The sequence below is a fragment of the Felis catus genome, chromosome D2 (assembly GCF_018350175.1).
Source record: "Felis catus isolate Fca126 chromosome D2, F.catus_Fca126_mat1.0, whole genome shotgun sequence".
Taxonomy (NCBI): Eukaryota; Metazoa; Chordata; class Mammalia; order Carnivora; family Felidae; genus Felis; species Felis catus.
This window is the reverse complement of record NC_058378.1, coordinates 52715100-52732769: the sequence shown is the minus strand read 5'-3', so window position 1 is coordinate 52732769 and position 17670 is coordinate 52715100. Positions and strand designations below refer to the sequence as shown.

General features: G+C 38.4%; 1 protein-coding gene across 4 annotated transcripts in view; it reads left to right on the top strand.

Annotated features, from left to right (window-relative positions):
• Positions 1–17670, top strand: part of IDE (insulin degrading enzyme) — a 111694-nt gene that overhangs the window by 29547 nt on the left and 64477 nt on the right. For 3 of the 4 annotated variants that reach the window (XM_023240740.2, XM_023240739.2, XM_023240741.2), the window contains exons 2-4: positions 8102–8286; positions 9537–9744; positions 13507–13676. In XM_023240740.2, coding sequence (XP_023096508.1) covers positions 8102–8286; positions 9537–9744; positions 13507–13676 — 563 coding nt within the window. Of the gene's footprint in view, positions 1–4507; positions 4654–8101; positions 8287–9536; positions 9745–13506; positions 13677–17670 lie in introns of those variants that run through there. The other variant, XM_019813543.3, reaches the window with a different exon arrangement.

Below are 17670 nucleotides of genomic sequence, written 5' to 3'. Positions count from 1 at the left end.
AAAGCCTCTATCTTCTCTGAGTAGAGTTCTTCTGCTTGGGCCTAGTGTGATCTTCAGTCTACATTCAAAATTGGCAAATAGCCCCAGAGAAGAAGACAGGTGATGATCATCAGCTCATCTCAGAGGGCTCTCCCATCTGGGATTTGTACTTCATCCAATTCTCATTTCTTCCACAACTCTCCAACATCTTTGAAAATATGATTTTCTAATTTATCATGGCTTTTCCTATTTATTGAAGGTGAATCTCGTTATGACCTGTTATTATCCTATCCAAAAATGGAAGCTGTTAGTGTATTCTTGGGGTTTTCTATTGACATAGTTAGGGAGGAAAAGTTTTCCTCTACCATCAAAGGTTCTTTTGGCTGGTCTAAGATTTAAATTGACATGAGAAAATCCAGTTTAATTTTGTGAGTTCTGCATCCTGCATGGATGAGAGGTTCAAAGACAGAAAGGTAAAATGAGGTATATATGCCATCCTGAGCTAGGGAATGGAATAGGGTCTGGGGCCTTAAAGAGGAGGAGGGAAGTTCACAGGGCAGGAGAAAGAACAGGTATTTGATAATTAGATGTTTGCCCCCTATATACATGAGTCACTCAGATAAAATTTATCTCTGATAATAACTCTACTTCTGGGAAGGAACTCCAATTTAGATTCTTGTAGGTACATGAGGGGCCAAAGTTTCTCTTGACCTTCAGCTCTAAATAGTCCACATGCCAAAGTGGCACATTTTGGGGAGACTTGCTCTGAACCCCTTCATACATAGTCGTGTCATCTATGAATAATGTTGTTTTTCCCCTTTATCATCTTTATGTGTTTTCTTTTTCTTGTATTATTGGACTGGTCAGAATTGGTAGTCCATTGTTGAATAGAAGAGGATAGTGACCTCCTGTTTGTGAGGAAGGGGGTTGGGGGTATCTGCATTATGTTACCACTGAGTATAATTGCTGTAGTTTTTGTGGATATTTTTTCAGATGAGGGAATTTTCTCCCTCCTGTTTCTAGTTTGCAGACTTTTTTTAGTTTTAATTTTTAAATTTATTTTAGAGAGAGAGTGTGTGCAAGCAGGGAGAGGGGCAGAGGGAGAGAGAGAGAATCCTAAGCAGGGACTTCATTCCACGGCCTTGGGATCATGACCTGAGCTGAAATCAAGAGTCGGATACACAACCAACTGAGCCACCTAGGTACCCCATTTTGCAGACTTTTTAAAAAAGACACGTTGTTGAATTTTGTTAAGTGCTTCTTCTGCATCTACCAAGATGATTATGATTTTTCTCCTTTTTTCCATTCCCGTGGCTTAATGTATGCTTCTGAAAAATAGCTTTAACCCCACCATATCTACTGTAGTAACTATTATCATATCTCCTTTCATGCTTGAGACAATTATACACACTCTTCTTTCTCTTTAAACCTGCTATACGTTTAATCCTGCCATACCTTTTCCTATTTATTTTTTATTATCAAAGTATCATGGGGTAATATGGTTCTCAGTACAGGGACTCCTTTGGCAGATTAGAAGTATTCTTCCAGGCTCCTTCCACTACCTATCTCTGTTTTCTATGGGGAGAAAAAAGTAAAAGAACTGAAGACTCTCCTGGGAGCATTTATTTTGACCTATTTTAATTTTTGTTTCCTTGTTTTTGTTATTTGGGATTGTCAGGGAGGGGAATGGGGTCAGGGCAGGGCTGTGGGGGTGGTAATTGGGAGCTGAGGAAGAAAGCCAGATATATGTTTCCTTAAGTACCACCTTCAGCTCCTCCTTCCCACGCTTCCTCTTTCTATAGGCTTCTTCTTTCTATAGTTCCAGCTGTGCCACAAATCAATTATGTAAATGCCCTTGGGCAAGTCACTTAATCACTGAGCTTTTGTTTCCTCTTCTGAGGTTGAGGAGGATGACCATCAACAGCCCTGTGGCCTGTCACTTAGGGAGACTGGGAAAATTAAATGACCAGTTTATTAAGCATATGCCACTTTAAAAAATGAGAGTAATCGCTAGTTTGGGTTTTGTACTGTGGTATCTTAAATTTTTTGACAGCCTAAAGGGTACCTATGGAAGAAGGAAAAAGGTGTGAGACATCCTAGTCCCCATACTACAACTGTAAGAAACCTGTAGTTAAGTAGCTATGGTAAGAGGTATAAAATGGAGGTTTTGTTCATTTGCTTCAACCTCCATAAAGCCTCTATAAAGTGTTCCATGTTAAGCTTGTGACTTTTAAAAAAAATTTTTTTTAATGTTTATTTTTGAGAGACAGAGACAGAGTGCAAGCTGGGGAGAGGTGGAGAGAGAGGGAGACACAATACCCCAAGCAGGCTCCAGGCTCTGAGCTATCAGCACAGAGCCCGATGCAGGGCTCGAACCCACGAATTGTGAGATCATGACCTGAGCCGAAGTCGGACGCTTAACCAACTGAGCCACCAAGGTGCCCCAAGTTTGTCACCTTTAAAATGAACAGCCATTAGGGGCGCCTGGGTGGCGCAGTCGGTTAAGCTTCCAACTTCAGCCAGGTCACGATCTCGCGGTCCGTGAGTTCGAGCCCCGCGTCAGGCTCTGGGCTGATGGCTGAGAGCCTGGAGCCTGTTTCCGATTCTGTGTCTCCCTCTCTCTCTGCCTCTCCCCCGTTCATGCTCTGTCTCTCTCTGTCCCAAAAATAAATAAACATTGAAAAAAAATTTTTTTAAATGAACAGCCATTGATATGGATGCATCAAAACTAAAAATTTGCGAAAGACTTATCTCTAAAATGATGCTGCTGTAGGATTCCTTTCAATTGCAACCACCCTTAATCCATTTAAGGGTTTATTTCTTCATAGCAAACTTCTTTCCAGAGGGCACAGAGTTAGAACAGATGACATTCTGCCTGGAACAAAGGCAAAGCATCTCATCACAGGAAAGTAAGATTTAATTGACAGGATTTTAGTTTATACCCACCTTTATGATCTAGCTGGTATATGATTTAGGTATACTGGTCTCTATAACTGGAGAGCCATAGGTACATGCTTCCCTGAGATATGTTGTGATTTTTTAGGTCAAGTATCATGAATAGTATTTGAGAATATGTGGTCTTATATGGAAGCATCCTAGGGCTCATACCATTACTACTTTGATATTCTGTCTTACCTCTGCCCTTTTCAGGGAAGAAAGGATGTTTATGGTATAGTTTTGATTTCAGGCATTTTCTCTCTGGGTGCCTTCTCCCCATTGAGAAGCACCATAGGCAAGCTCCACTTCTGCTTATGATTTTGGGAGTGGGTGGATGGATTCCACAGAAGGGAGGTTTTGATTCATAATTTTGCTATTAGCCTGGTCACTCACCTGTTTGGTTTTATAGGTCATCCGTTTACAAATTAGAAATAGATGAGATCTAACCTTAAATATGTCTGGGGCTGTGGAAGTGGGTAGAGAGCAAAAGGCACAGTAAACATTTTCAGTCTCCTGTTAAATAGGCTGTGAAACCCTTAAAGAGATGTGAGAAAAAAGACTGCAAAAGGTCATTGGAGTAGAAGATTATTTGCATTAAAAATTTCCTCTTGGTATGGGAATTTGGAAATGACCTGTTTGGGAATTTGATTTTGCAAACATGCAGTTTAGGTCTTTACACGGCTAGATAAAAATCCATACTCTTTCAGGGGAAGTTCTGGTTGTAGTTCTTTAACACCAACTGCTTGTTTTTCTGCTCTGTGCCTGTTTTTTTTCTCACTATGCATCCTTTGCTCAGGTGTGTCCTTCCTTTTATTTGGCATGCTTCCACTTACCTCCTCTCTTTTCCCTTCTCCCCTTCTAGATAGACTTGGGTGCCCATTTCTTGGCTCCCATAGTACCCCAGGAACAACCTTGTCACCACACTTTAAAGCTGATGACCTGTTTTCTTATGACTAGTCTGGGTTCCTTCAGAAAGCCCTTGGGCTTTGGGGTACTGGTTGTTAGAGCTAACATACATGATGTAGTGTCTGCACCTAAATAGGCCTCCTTAAATGTTCGTGTGGCTGTGGGGGAGCTGGGGTGGACACAGGACTGGAAGAGTTGAGTTTTAATTGTAACTTTTTGCTGTATGATCTTGGACAAGTGATTTAAGTTCCCTGAGCTTCAGTTTCCTTTTAAGTAAGATGAGGGGACTGGTCCACCTAGGGATCTTGTTCAAATGCCGATTCTGGCTCAGTGGGTCTCTGGTGGTTTCTGATGTTTTGCATTAACAAGCTCTCAGGAAGAACCGGTGCTGCTAGGCCATGAACTACAAAGGACCAGATAACATGTAATGGTTCTTCCAGCTTTTACCTATTGTGATTTTAGTCATTGTTTTAAATTCTGAGCAAAATTACAAAAGATGCTGTAGTTATTAAATCTCTCTCCAGTTTATTAGAATGCTGCACACTGACAATGTTGTGCCTTATGAAGTTTCCAATGTATGATAATGTCACTAAAATTGAAAGTAATTTTATTGCTCCTAAGATTTTGACTTAGGTTAAAAATATCAAGTGTCTGGGAAAGCATTTGAGTTAGCACTAGCCTGTCATCTGAAAGTCAGAATTACTCGTGAAGGCTTTATGCTAATGAGGGAGCTGGGATGTGATCTCATGAGTATAAATACAGAGACAGGCAAGCTGTTGATGAATTCATCATCAGAGGAGTTCCCGATCATTTCCTTCAGTTCTCCAGAAGGTGAGAATCAAATTGTTGTGGGACGTGCTGATAGATATGCTGTAGGAGTCCAGACTATGCCTACTGAATATGGGTTGCTGGGGATGGATCTTGTTTGAAAATGTTGCTACTGTTTCTTTTGGCTTTTACTTCCTCAAAAAATCATGATATTTGATTGGGTAACAGTGCCAGCATAGAAATTTATAGTTGTCTTTGATCTCTTGTTCAAATGTCTAAAAGTAGTTGGAGTAATTTTTATATTTGACCTAGAGAATAAATCCATCTCTTTGCTCTCAACCATACTAGGGATATCAATCAGGCGTGGCTTCAGTATCTAAATAAGTTCTGTACATGCCTGTGAGGAACTCGATGGTACATACTTTTCTCCTCAAAAAAAAAAAAGGAAATCTGGACAAGGGAAATTGAGCCCTGAAAAAAGGTACAGAATGTAGCCTGTAGTCGAGGGTGGTTATCTTACTTCTGATGGATTTTTCACCTCCCACAGAAAAAGACAACTTGTCCTACCAAAGTGAGATGTATTTCATCTCCCCATCACAGCTGTGGGTTGGACAGACTTTTTAGAGCTCCATCATCATCATCATCACATTTTAGTCATATGTGGCCCTAGCTTCCCCTAGGTCAGACTAACTGGGGCAAGCACTGGAGGGGAAGCTAGGTGAACACAATGGCAATGGAATCAATAAATAGCCTTTGGGTTTTGCTCCCACTTAGTGAAATCCCAAACCCTCCCTCCCTCTAGTAGATAGAGCCTTACGGGAGGGAGCAGAGGCTATTCTCTGTGGTGCACACTAAGCTTTCTTACTGTCTGCTGCTCTTCTTGAGAGTCTTAATGGAGGCTGTCTCATGCCTTATTTAATCTTAACCCAAATTAAAGTCTTCGAAATCAGCTCTGTATTAAGACGTTTGTTGCAGTTCAAACACATTGTCCTTTGGGAAGTACCTTAACCAGGATTATTATTCTCGTGTCCCTCTTTGAAGGCTTAGGTGGAACTTTTCTGTTACCCTGAGATTCTTTTAACCATAAAACACCTTTTTTAATACTTAGCACTCAGATATTTTCATCTGTCTTTGACATAAGTGGCTTATGGCTAATGAAGTAGAAAAGAGTAGTTAATAATACTTTATAGTGTCCAGATTACTCTTAAAATTTCCAGTTAGTGACCTTATATCCCCAAAAATGTTAGTATTATTTTTATTTTCTGTTTTTCAAGAACTTTTTTTTTTTACTGTAAATAAAGCAAGACTGTTAGCACTATCTGTGTAAAGTACTATGTGATTATTATTATTAGTTTTTAAAGTAATCTCTATACCCAATGTGGGGCTCAAACTTACAACCCTGAAATCAAGGGTTGGTAGGGGTGCCTGGGTGGCTCAGTCGGTTGAGCGTCTGACGTCGGCTCAGGTCATGATCTTGCAATCCGTGGGTTCGAGCCCTGCATCGGACTGTGTGCTGACAGCTCGGAGCCTGGAGCCTGCTTTAGATTTTGTGTCTCCCTCTCTCTCTCTGCCCCTCCCCACTTATGCTCTGTCTCTCTCTCTCTCTCTCTCTCTCTCTGTCAAAAATAAATGTTAACAAAAATTAAAATTAAAAAAAAAAGTTGGTATGCTCTTCTGAGCCAGCCATAGTACCCAAGTACTATGTGATTTTTAACCAGTATTATACATTTAGTATGGCCTATAGTATTGATTTTTAAAATTTCAAATAGTCTTCTTAAAGGGAGATCTAGGGGACAATCTTAATAGGAACAAACCTCTTTGGTTTATCAATTGTTACCCAGGAGAATAGTTAGAAATTTCAGAGAGGAAGGTATTCTGCTAAAAGCAAACTGGATTTTTCCCTTCCTTAGTTTCCAGATACTTTAATGCGCAAAAAAATTCTTGAAAATAATTGAATGCCTACTTATGCCCCTTCTGATTTACCTTTAAATCTGGATGTCTGTCTGTCTTTAAGAAGCAGTCAGATCTACTTCTTTTGTCTTCCAGGTAAAAAGAAAATATGATAGCATAGGGTCATTTTTCCTCTGTAGTCTCGGATGTTTGGGGCTTTACCCGATTAGTTTATTGGCCTACCGATAATAACAGGCTGATTTTTGTCTCTTAAATGATCCCCAACATAGACACAAATAGCATCTACTCTTAGTCTCAAAAACATGCATATTTCAGATTCTGGAAAATCCCTTCTACACTAATACCAAACACTCCCACAGAATTCTGTGTGCTAATAGCACATCCTGTAACTCAGCTTTCCTAGAGAGGGAAGGAGAGGACTATCAGAGGATGGGAAGTCCTTTGTAAGAGAACTTATCTTGCATTCTTGTTAAGATCACTGGACTGTTGTTGCTCTGGCATTCCGTTCTTCACCATATTATAAAAATTACTTGGGTCCTTCCCACTTTTTGTTTGTAGTTTTGTTTCTTCTCTGCTTTCTTTTTTAAAAACATTTTTTATTGTTTATCTTAGAGAGAGCATGCGCTGCCAGTGGGGGAGGGGCAGAGAGAGAGGGCGATCCAGAATCCGAAGCAGGCTCCAGGCCCTAAGCTGTCAGCACAGAGCCTGATGCGGAGCTCTGACTCAAAAACCACAAGATCATGACCTGAGCTGAAGTCGGATGCTTAACCAACTGAGCCACCCGGGTGCCCCTTTTTTGCCATCTTCATAGTGAAGCCCATATCTCTTATTTTGTATAGGACTTTACAGGACTTTTTTTTCTCATTGGGGATTGCCCCCTATGTTCTGAGCATGTGCATATCAGACCCATGAATTCTAGATCTGCCGTATCTTTGAATGTCATCAGGTTGAGCAATGTTTTTGGTTGATCCAGTAATAATCCTTACACAACCTCTCATCTTACTTTAGTAAATATTTCCAAAACATGTGGGAAAGCAGTTATTGGTAATTAAAACTCTGTTCTAGGTCAGCATACTGACCAGCTCATCGCCCAACCTATCCTGTCTCAAATCCCCATCCAAGTGCTCTCCTAGATCAAATATGACTCCACAAAAACAATATTGTTAGTATTTCTCTAACAAAACAATGAGGGGTAAAAGGGAGGAGAGGAATGATTATCCCCAGTAGATAAGCTATAAAAAAAAATTTCCTCCAGATATATTGTTTTATCTGATGATGTATTATATGGGTTTGCTTGATATTATTCTGTATTCTTTTTTTTAACCTTTTTTTAAAAATGTTTACTTACTTATTTTGAGAGTGCATGCATGCACATGCAACTGGGGAAGGGGCAGAGAGAAAGAGAGAATCCCAAGCAGGCTTCATGCTATGAAGCACAGAGCCTGTTGTGGGGCTTGATCCCACGAACCGTGAGATCATGACCTTAGCCAAAATCAAGAATGGGATGCTTAAACCAACTGAGCCACCCAGGCGCCCCTATTCTTTATTCTTAAAAAAAGAAAAAGCTACAATGCAACAATTACTAATGTTTTATTTTCAGCTTCCAAGAAAAGACTTACAGCAAGATGAATAATCCAGCTATCAAGAGACTAGGAAATCACATTATCAAGTCTCCTGAAGACAAGCGAGAATACCGTGGGTTAGAGCTGGCCAATGGTATCAAAGTACTTCTTATCAGTGATCCGACCACGGATAAGTCATCGGCAGCACTTGATGTACACATAGGTACAATTTAAAATTGTGAATTAAGCTTTGTTCTGTTTTCTTTTTTTTTTTTTTTAATTTTTTTTTTTTTGACGTTTATTTATTTTTGAGACAGAGAGAGACACAGCATGAACGGGGGAGGGGCAGAGAGAGAGAGGGAGACACAGAATCGGAAGCAAGCTCCAGGCTCTGAGCCATCAGCCCAGAGCCCGACGCAGGGCTCGAACTCGCAGACTGCGAGATCGTGACCTGAGCTGAAGTCGGACGCTTAACCGACTGAGCCATCCAGGCGCCCCTGTTCTGTTTTCTTGATCTAATGTTGACATTTATTAGAACTTGCCATGTGTGTGCAAATAAAGACCTCATGATTATCAGTTTGATGTACCTTACCTTGTACAATAGTCCAATTAGCAATCTACGTTTGTCAAAATCAAATAATCTTACATTTATTTACCAAGTCATTTTGTTAGGTTCTCAGCTAAGGTGACTTAGCAGCAGGCAAATTAATTCCCATCCTTTACAGTAACAGTGATGATGCTTTTACTTTTGTACAGTTTTGGTATACTAGGAAATACCATATTTTCTAGATTCTTGTGTGGATATTTCCTCCATGTTTAATGTGGCCTTAATCAAGTAGATTCTTGTCTATACGTACGTAAGTATTTTTCTTATTTTCCTCTCTGAAAAACTTTAACTCAATGACATTTTAAAATTGAGGAAATAAGGTAATAACCATCGAGTGTTGAACAAATAATTATTGCCAAGTACAACGTAGTGTGCTTTGCAAATATCATCTAATTTGTGTTCACACAGCTCCCTAGATCATATATACGTATGTGTGTGTATATATATATATATATAAAGTGAGTCAAGATAAAGTATTGCGCTCAGAATTTCACAGTCAGCAGAGCTGGTAACCCTAAATCTATGTTCTTACCACTACATTGTATTATCTCCTGCAATAAAATGTAAGAACTAGGAGCTCTTGCTCTTATAAAACAATGAATTCAAGTCTTACCTTCCCTCCATTGTGATGTGTGAGAAAGGTAATGTCCAGAGAGGCTAAGTAATCTGCCCAAAGTTGCTAACTAATTAATATCACAAGCTGAGGCTGTAACCTAAACAGTACCATTTTAGAGCAGCCTGTGCTTAACTTTCTCTCATTGTATGGTTGGAGTTGTCATGTTAACAGAACTTGCAGATCATCTGCAAAACAAAAAACAAAAACAAAAAAAAACTTTTGTTGTATGTGTTTTTCTCTTGTCTTTCAGGTTCATTGTCAGATCCTCCAAATATTGCTGGCTTAAGTCATTTTTGTGAACATATGCTATTTTTGGGAACAAAGAAATACCCTAAAGAAAATGAATACAGCCAGTTTCTTAGTGAGCATGCAGGAAGTTCAAATGCCTTTACTAGTGGAGAACATACCAATTACTATTTTGATGTTTCCCATGAACATCTAGAAGGTGCCCTAGACAGGTAATGCTGATATCTTATAGATTATTCAACTTTGTGCACTTTATTACACTAATAGTAGTAATAATTATTATTTTTACAAAGATGTCTTCACAGCTTTGTAGCTTAACAAAAAGTATTTTAACCAGTATTTTTCAACGCGTTTTATAAAAAAAAAAAAAAAAAAAAGAAAGAAAATGAGTGATACTGTCTATTTATTTTGTGGTAGAGGAAAAATAATGGCATGGCTTTAAACCAGTCTTCAGCCCTATACAGTATTTTATGGACTTATAAAATTCTCCCCAGCCCTTCCCATTCTAATTGGTATTATATCTGAAGCACATGATGAAGAATAAACTGTTACAGTGTCATGGATTTCTTTTCAAATATGCTCCTATTCCAGAATGTAGAACTTAAACATTCTGTTCTCCTTTAGTTACTCTAGTCTATGCTTAGTGGATATAGAATTTTTTTTTAATTGAAGTATAATTGACATTATATCAGTTTCAGATGTACACCATGATGATTCAGTATTTGTATACATTGCAAAATGATCCCCACTGTGTAAGTCTAGTTACCATATGTCATCATACAACGTTACAAAAATTTTTTTCTCTTACTATGAAAACTTTTAACATTTACTCTTTTGCAACTTTTGGGTATGCAATACAATATTATTCGCTATAGTTACCATGGTGTACATTATATTCCTGTGACTTAATATTTTATAACTGGAAGTGTGTATCTTTTGACTCCTTTCACCGAACCCCCAAACCTCCTTTCTTCTGACAACCATCAGTCTGTTCTCTGTGTCTGTGACTTTTGTTTCTTACATTCCACATATATGTGAGATCATACGGTATTTGTCTTTCTCTGACTTATTTCACTTAGTATAATAGCTCCTAGGTCCATCCATCTTGTTGTAAATGGTAAGATTTCATTTTTTTTTTTAATGACTGAGTAGTATTCCATTGCATATATGTACTATATCTTCTTTATCCATTTATCCATCCATGGACATTTAGGTTGTTTCCATATCTTGGCTATTATAAATAATGCCACAGTGAACATAAGGATGCGTAAATCTTTTCAAATTAGTGTTTTTTGTTTCTTGGTTTTTTGGGGGTAAATACCCAGAAGTGGAATTGCTGAATCACATGGTCATTCTATTGTTAACTTTTTGAGAAACCTCCATAATGTTTTCCACAGTGGCTACACTAGTTTACATTCCCACCGACACAAGGGCTCCCTTCTCTCCACATCCTTGGTCAGCACTTGTTATTTCTTGCCTTTTTGATAATAGCCATTCTGACTGGTGTGAGGTGATGTCTCATTGTGGTGACACAAAATGTTTTGACCTGCTGTTTTCAACCCTGGGGACATTTTGTGAAAGTATTTCCTGGAGCAAGCTCCATTAGGTCAATTTAATTTCTTAGTTTTCTACACAGCTAACAGTTTCTAATTTTTTGTCATATTAGTGATTTGATTAATTATCCAAAGTAATTTTTCCTTGGTAACTTTACAGTTTTCTATATTGCCAAGAAAGTGTAATTCTGCAACTTTTTTATGGGTCTATAATTAACGTTGACTTAGCAGTTTTAGTGATAGCTTTATTTGCTTATATTGATAACAGTCATTACATATTTTTTGAAAACCTAATAGTTTGAATTTATTCCTTAGTGCAAAGAACATTAACAAGGCAGAGGCATGGGTTCAGGATACATGGCTAGGTCATAGTGGTCTGTTTCTTACTTATTCTAGATTATGTTTCGGTCTTTAGGCAGCAGCTTTGAAGTGTAATCATCTTTTATATGTATTCCCAGAAGACTACCATTAATGAGTTCCCTGGGATCATACACTGAATTTAATTTCCTGCTTTACAAATGCTACAGCAGATGTTCATATAATCTCTGTATGATGGAGGATGTCTGTTACTTGACTCAGAGGGGGAAAAAAAAACCTCTTACATAAGAGCATGTTTTTAAAATATTGATTCTACTGTGTCATTATCATGACCCTTTACGTGGACCTATCCAGCTATGGTATGTAGCTATTAGGCGCTTTTACCAGCTTAAATGTATTGAGATAGGTAAAAGAGGTTACCTATCCATAAATAGCTGTTCCCGCGTATAGATAGGTGGAGTTTCCCTTTGGATTGGTTTGTGTGAAGTGCTTAGCACAGTATCGTATTTACTGTGTGCATAAAATAAATATCAGGTAGTGATAACAGTCTCTTTGACAGCTGAACTGTGAAATACAGTTGCTGAGATGTCCATAGACTCAGGAGTCTCTTAAGGCCCCATTCAGACTCTGCTTGTGGCTTCATCTGAATTCTGGATCTTAATTTTTATAAAATGGAATCTAAAGTTTAAGATTTATTATATGAAATCATGCTTTAAATTGTAACCTGATATAGGAGAGTTAACTTATAACTAAAGTCATTTTAGTTAAACTTTAGTACTACTACTACTACTAAAGAATAACCTCAAGAAAAGCATTTGGTTACTTATGTCAGAGTTACATGACAAGTTATTTGTTGAATCACTGCTTATTAAAATTTTAAAATTCTGTTAATATTTTATAAAAGCTCATAATTGTGTCTTAGTCAAGCTACTGTCATAGATTTTTTTATTCCATCATTTTTTCCCCACTAATAAAGTTTGTTTGTTTTTCTCTAGAGGAAGAAAAAATATTCAAATAGAGCCTTTAAAAAGTAGGTCACTTAGTTTGTCCTAAAATGTCTGAGTCTTAAGTGCAGTTGCACCTCAGACTGTAAGTTTAAGATTTTTTTGCCCAAGAACTGTCACCTGCCTTTTCCTTTTTTGGAGAATTAGCAATATATAACAGGGATTTTCATGACTTGCCAAATTGCAAATCTTAAATAGATTGCTACTGTCTTTATAAGTCTGCCTTGACTTTTTGCTGTTGTGATATTTTGATTTATAATAAGAAATCTGTATTTGGTTTTTCTTCCTGTTCCTGGCCCATAGCTCCTAAAACCCATGGAATTTCCTAAGTAATGAGAGTATTAAAGGTGTCTTTTGGCATGTTAATAAGGTGACTTTGGAAAGCCCGTAGGTAACCTGACAGTTTGTTTCCAGGGCAACCAGCCCTGCTATAGAAAGGTTGGAACTTTCTCTCCAAATCCCAGACCTTCCAAGTGGGGCTGGAGATTGAGTTCAGTTACCAGTAGCTTGTGATTTAATCAATCATGCTTATGTAATGAAGTGTTCATAAAAACCCAAAAGGACAGGGTTTGTACAACTTCCAGGTTGGTGAAAGCATGGAGGTTTAGGGAGAGTAGCTTCTGTGCCTCTTCCCATGTACATCCCTGTGCATCCTTTCTATCTGGCCCTTCCTGAATTATTTCCTTTTATAATAAACTGGTGATCTAGTGAGTAAAATGTTTCTGTGAGTCAGGTGAGCTGTTGTAGCAAATTTATTGAACCAGAGGAGGTGATGGGAACCTCTGATCTGTAGCCACTTAGAAGCTCAAGTCCAGCCTCTGAAGTGTGTGTTGGGGTCAGGGGCAGTCTGGTAGATCTGAGTATATTTTCACTAATATCTCTGGGGTAGATCGACTTCTCTGAATTTATACATGTCCAATGTTTTTCTTTTGTTATTTTTTTAAAACTTATTTTGCATTTCTTTTTCTTGGTTGCAGTGGTAGTGTTTTTGGTTCTGTAGAATTCATACTTCCTGTCTGTTGAGTTTCAAATATATTTTTAAAGGCTACTCTTTTAAAATAACAGCTTTCAAATTGTTAATTGTGTTTCCTACCCTTAGGTTTGCACAGTTTTTCCTGTGCCCCTTGTTTGATGAGAGTTGCAAAGACAGAGAGGTGAATGCAGTTGATTCAGAACATGAGAAGAATGTGATGAACGATGCCTGGAGACTCTTTCAGTTGGAAAAAGCTACAGGGAATCCCAAACACCCCTTCAGCAAATTTGGGACAGGTTTGTCAACAGCGGCTTTCATGCATTAGTTCTCTCTGACCTCATTTAAACCCCTGGCCTCTTTTTACAGTATTGTATTTTATAGTTCAGGTTAGAGGATTTTGGAACTCCCATTCCTATCTATGCTGTTCTTTATAAACTCCCAATCCTGAGGAAATGTTGTTATATCATTGCTACTCCCTGTTATTTCTTACCATACCACTACACTTAGGTCGTCTGCTTGGTCTCTGTGTCAGCATTTATATTTGTGACTTGTGATCTGAGATGAGGCTGAAGCTTAGGTATGTGAGTTTCATGGAAAAAGTGATGGGTTATTAAGAAGAGTGATCAAATATGAAGCAAGTTTGTTGGATAACAAGGTATAGGATAGAATTCAGAGTTCAGAAACAGTAAGAATGAAGTGGTTATAATCCCTTTAACAGGTGACTAGCATTTTGGCTAGTAGTTCAAAAAGAAAGATGTCAAATAGGCTCTTGACAGTGGACTTCATACATAAAACTTGGGATGATATTCTTAAAATTGCAGTAGTAGTGACCTAAGCAATTATTTAGCCCTCCAGAGGGGTTACTCTGGCCCTCATTTAAAAAAAAATATTTATTTATTTATTTATTTAAAAAAAAATTTTTTTTTCAACGTTTTTATTTATTTTTGGGACAGAGAGAGACAGAGCATGAACGGGGGAGGGGCAGAGAGAGAGGGAGACACAGAATTGGAAACAGGCTCCAGGCTCCGAGCCATCAGCCCAGAGCCTGACGCGGGGCTCGAACTCACGGACCGCGAGATCGTGACCTGGCTGAAGTCGGACGCTTAACCGACTGCACCACCCAGGCGCCCCTATTTTTTATTTTTTAATGTTTATTTACTTTTGAGAGAGAGACAAGAGACAGAGTGCAAGTGGGGGAGGGGCAGAGAGAAAGGGAGACAGAACACGAAGCAGCTCCAGGCTCTGAGCTGTCAGCACAGAACCTGATGCGGGGCTTGAACTCACAAGCTGTGAGATCATGACCTAAGCTGAAGTTGGTCACTTAAAGGATTGAACCACCCAGGTGCCCCAGCCCTCATTTAAACAGGGGTCTAAATGTTTAAGGAATAGAGCTGTTAAAGGTGTGAATAGATGTTAACTAGCATTTCAAAGAGAGAAGAGAATAGATCCTTGTATTCTGAAATCTACCTTCCAAAGAGAAGTGCTTTTTAAGTGCTCATTTCTAGGCTCCTTGAATCCTCTGGCTCCCATGACCTCCGCTTGTACTCCCTACACATGCCTACTGTCCTTCATGGGGCTGGCTGTGTGGGAGCTGGAAAGTTGAAGAGTTCTACATAGAGTGCTACAGTCTCCTGGAAGGAGACTAGGGGTGGGATGACAGGGAGTAGAATAAAATAAATGTGGAGATTCTTGACTTCATAATTGTACCCTTTTTCGTTATTCAGATTTTAATTAAAAAATACATATTTAGGGGTGTCTGGGTGGCTCAGTTGGTTAAGTGTCCAACTCCAGGTTTTTGGCTCAGGTCATGATCTCACCGTTCATGGGTTCGAGTCCAGTGGCAGGCTCTGTGCTGACAGGCTGACAGTGTGGAGCCTGCTTGGGATCCTCTCTCCTTCTCTCTCTGTCCCTCCCTCCCCCCCCCCCCCCCCACACACACATTCTCTCTCTCAAAATAAATAAATAAACATTAGGAAAGAAGTACATGTTTAATTTAAATATTTAAATAGTGCAAAAGTATTCAAGAAGCAAACACAAAAACTCTCTCTTTTCCTCATCTCCTGCCAATCCCACTCACCAGATGTAATCGTTGTTAACAGGTTGCTATGATTAAAATACTGCTTTGGGGATTATAAAATGGCATAAAAATAATAGATTGCTTAGTGTACTTACAAATTTATGCATATTATATAACTTAATTTGGAGAACGTTTTTTTAAGACTATAAAGACAGCTTTCTTTCAGTTTGGATACCATTCCAATATATCCAACAGCAGCCAGGAAATTAGCATAGCATTGCAGAATTAAAAGGAGTTTTTTGTTTTTGTTTTTGTTTCTTTTTTTCAGTTTATTTATCTTTTTTTTTTCTTTTTCTTTCTTTTTTTTTTTTTTTTTTACTAGTCTCTGCACCCTGTGTGGGGCTCAGACTCATGACCCCAATATCAAGGGTCACATGCTCTTCCGACTGGGCCAGCCAGATGCCCCAAATTAGGAGTTTTTATACATTGTGATTAGAAACAATGATATTCTTTAGACTTCTAGTACTTGGCACTCAATATCGATGTCATTGTTAAGATGAATACTGTGGTCCCTAAAATGTCTATGTAATGCTGAGTTGTTTGAAAGGTAGCCTTTGTGGAGAACATCAGCATGCATGGCATGTCAAAAAGGGGAGGTGAGATTTATTTTTTAAAGTTCATTTATTTACTTTGGGGGGGTGAAAAGAGAGAGAATCCCAAGCAGGCCCCACACTGTTAGTGTGGAGCCCTATGCAGGGCGCGAACCCACGAACCATGAGATCATGACCTGGGTGGAAACCATGAGTCAGACTCTTAACACCCACTGAGCCACCCAGGCACCCTAAGAAGGGGATGTGAGTTTAAAAAAAACAAATTTCAAAATCATTACATCCAAATGGTAGTTGTCCTTTAAGTAGTCCCTCTGGTAGGTTAGATTACTTACACCAACAATGCTGCTATTGTGTAGAACGTGTTGGAGCTCCTCTTTGGGAGTTGCATTCTTTTAAACAGCCTCACTGGTGACAAATTGTAATCGGCATAATCAGGAAGCAGCCACAGATCTTCCAAAAATAAATACAGTGAATAAGGTGGGTAATATTACTTCTGGTCACAAACAAGGAACAGCCTTCAAGTGTTCTAGAGGAAGGTTTTGGGAGGGATGGGCAAAGAGAAACATTGAATGGTCATATATGTATGGATGGATTCTGAGGGCAGGCTTGTTTTTATAAACCACTGACAAGGCCATCCAGTTAGTCAGCAAAGTATGAGGTAATAATATAAACAGCTAAAAGATGACTGAGCCAGACTCCATAGAAAAGTATAGAAAATGTGCAAATGCCAGGTTACCTTCTGATTTTAGAAGTATAAACTAACTTTAAACTTTTTGGAGGAGAGGTTCTGTCTGTTTTTAAGGTCACAGATATGTTTGAAAATATGATGGAAGCTGTATACCCTCACCCTGGAAATTATACATATAACATTTTACAGAAATGATCCTTGAAGAAGAATCCTTGTCAAAAAGTCATACTTAATTTACTTCTGTTACTTTTGAGTGACTTAAGATGTTTCTGTGAATGTGGGTCATTTTCTCCATCAAGAGAGTATGACTTATGTTAATAATAATATTTAAAATATTAAAAATATATTTAAAACATTTTTAAAATAAAAGTATCAGGAAAAGCTGGGTATTTTTATTTATTTTATTTATTATTTTATCATTTTTTAATGTTTATTTATTTTTGAGAGAGAGAGCACGAGCAGGGAAGGGGCAGAGAGAGAGGAAGACACAGAATCTGAAGCAGGCTCCAGGCTCTGAGCTGTCAGCACAGAGCCCAAGGCAGGCCTCGAACCCACAAACTGTGAGATCATGACCTGAGCCAAAGTCGGATTCTTAACTGACTGAGCCACCCAGGCGCCCAAGCTGGCTATTTTTAAATGAACAAAAGCCAAGTATTATTTATTTTTAAGAAAACCTTGCGATAAGATGTTTGTTCTTTCTAGTGGGTTTTTCATGCTTCAAAATAGTATAGATCAGTTGCTTTCAAACTCTTTTGTATACAACCCACTGTAAGAAGCACGTTTTACTTAGCAACTCAGAGCACATATACGTCTGTTTGTGTAAGCAGCTAAAACAAACATTTTTACCAAACAGTATCTGCCTAATATCTTGGTATACCTTGTTATATTCTGTTTCTTTAAAAAAAAAAAAAAAAAAAATTCTGGTCTGTCAATACATTAAATTTATTTCATTACAATCAAATGGGTTCCAACCC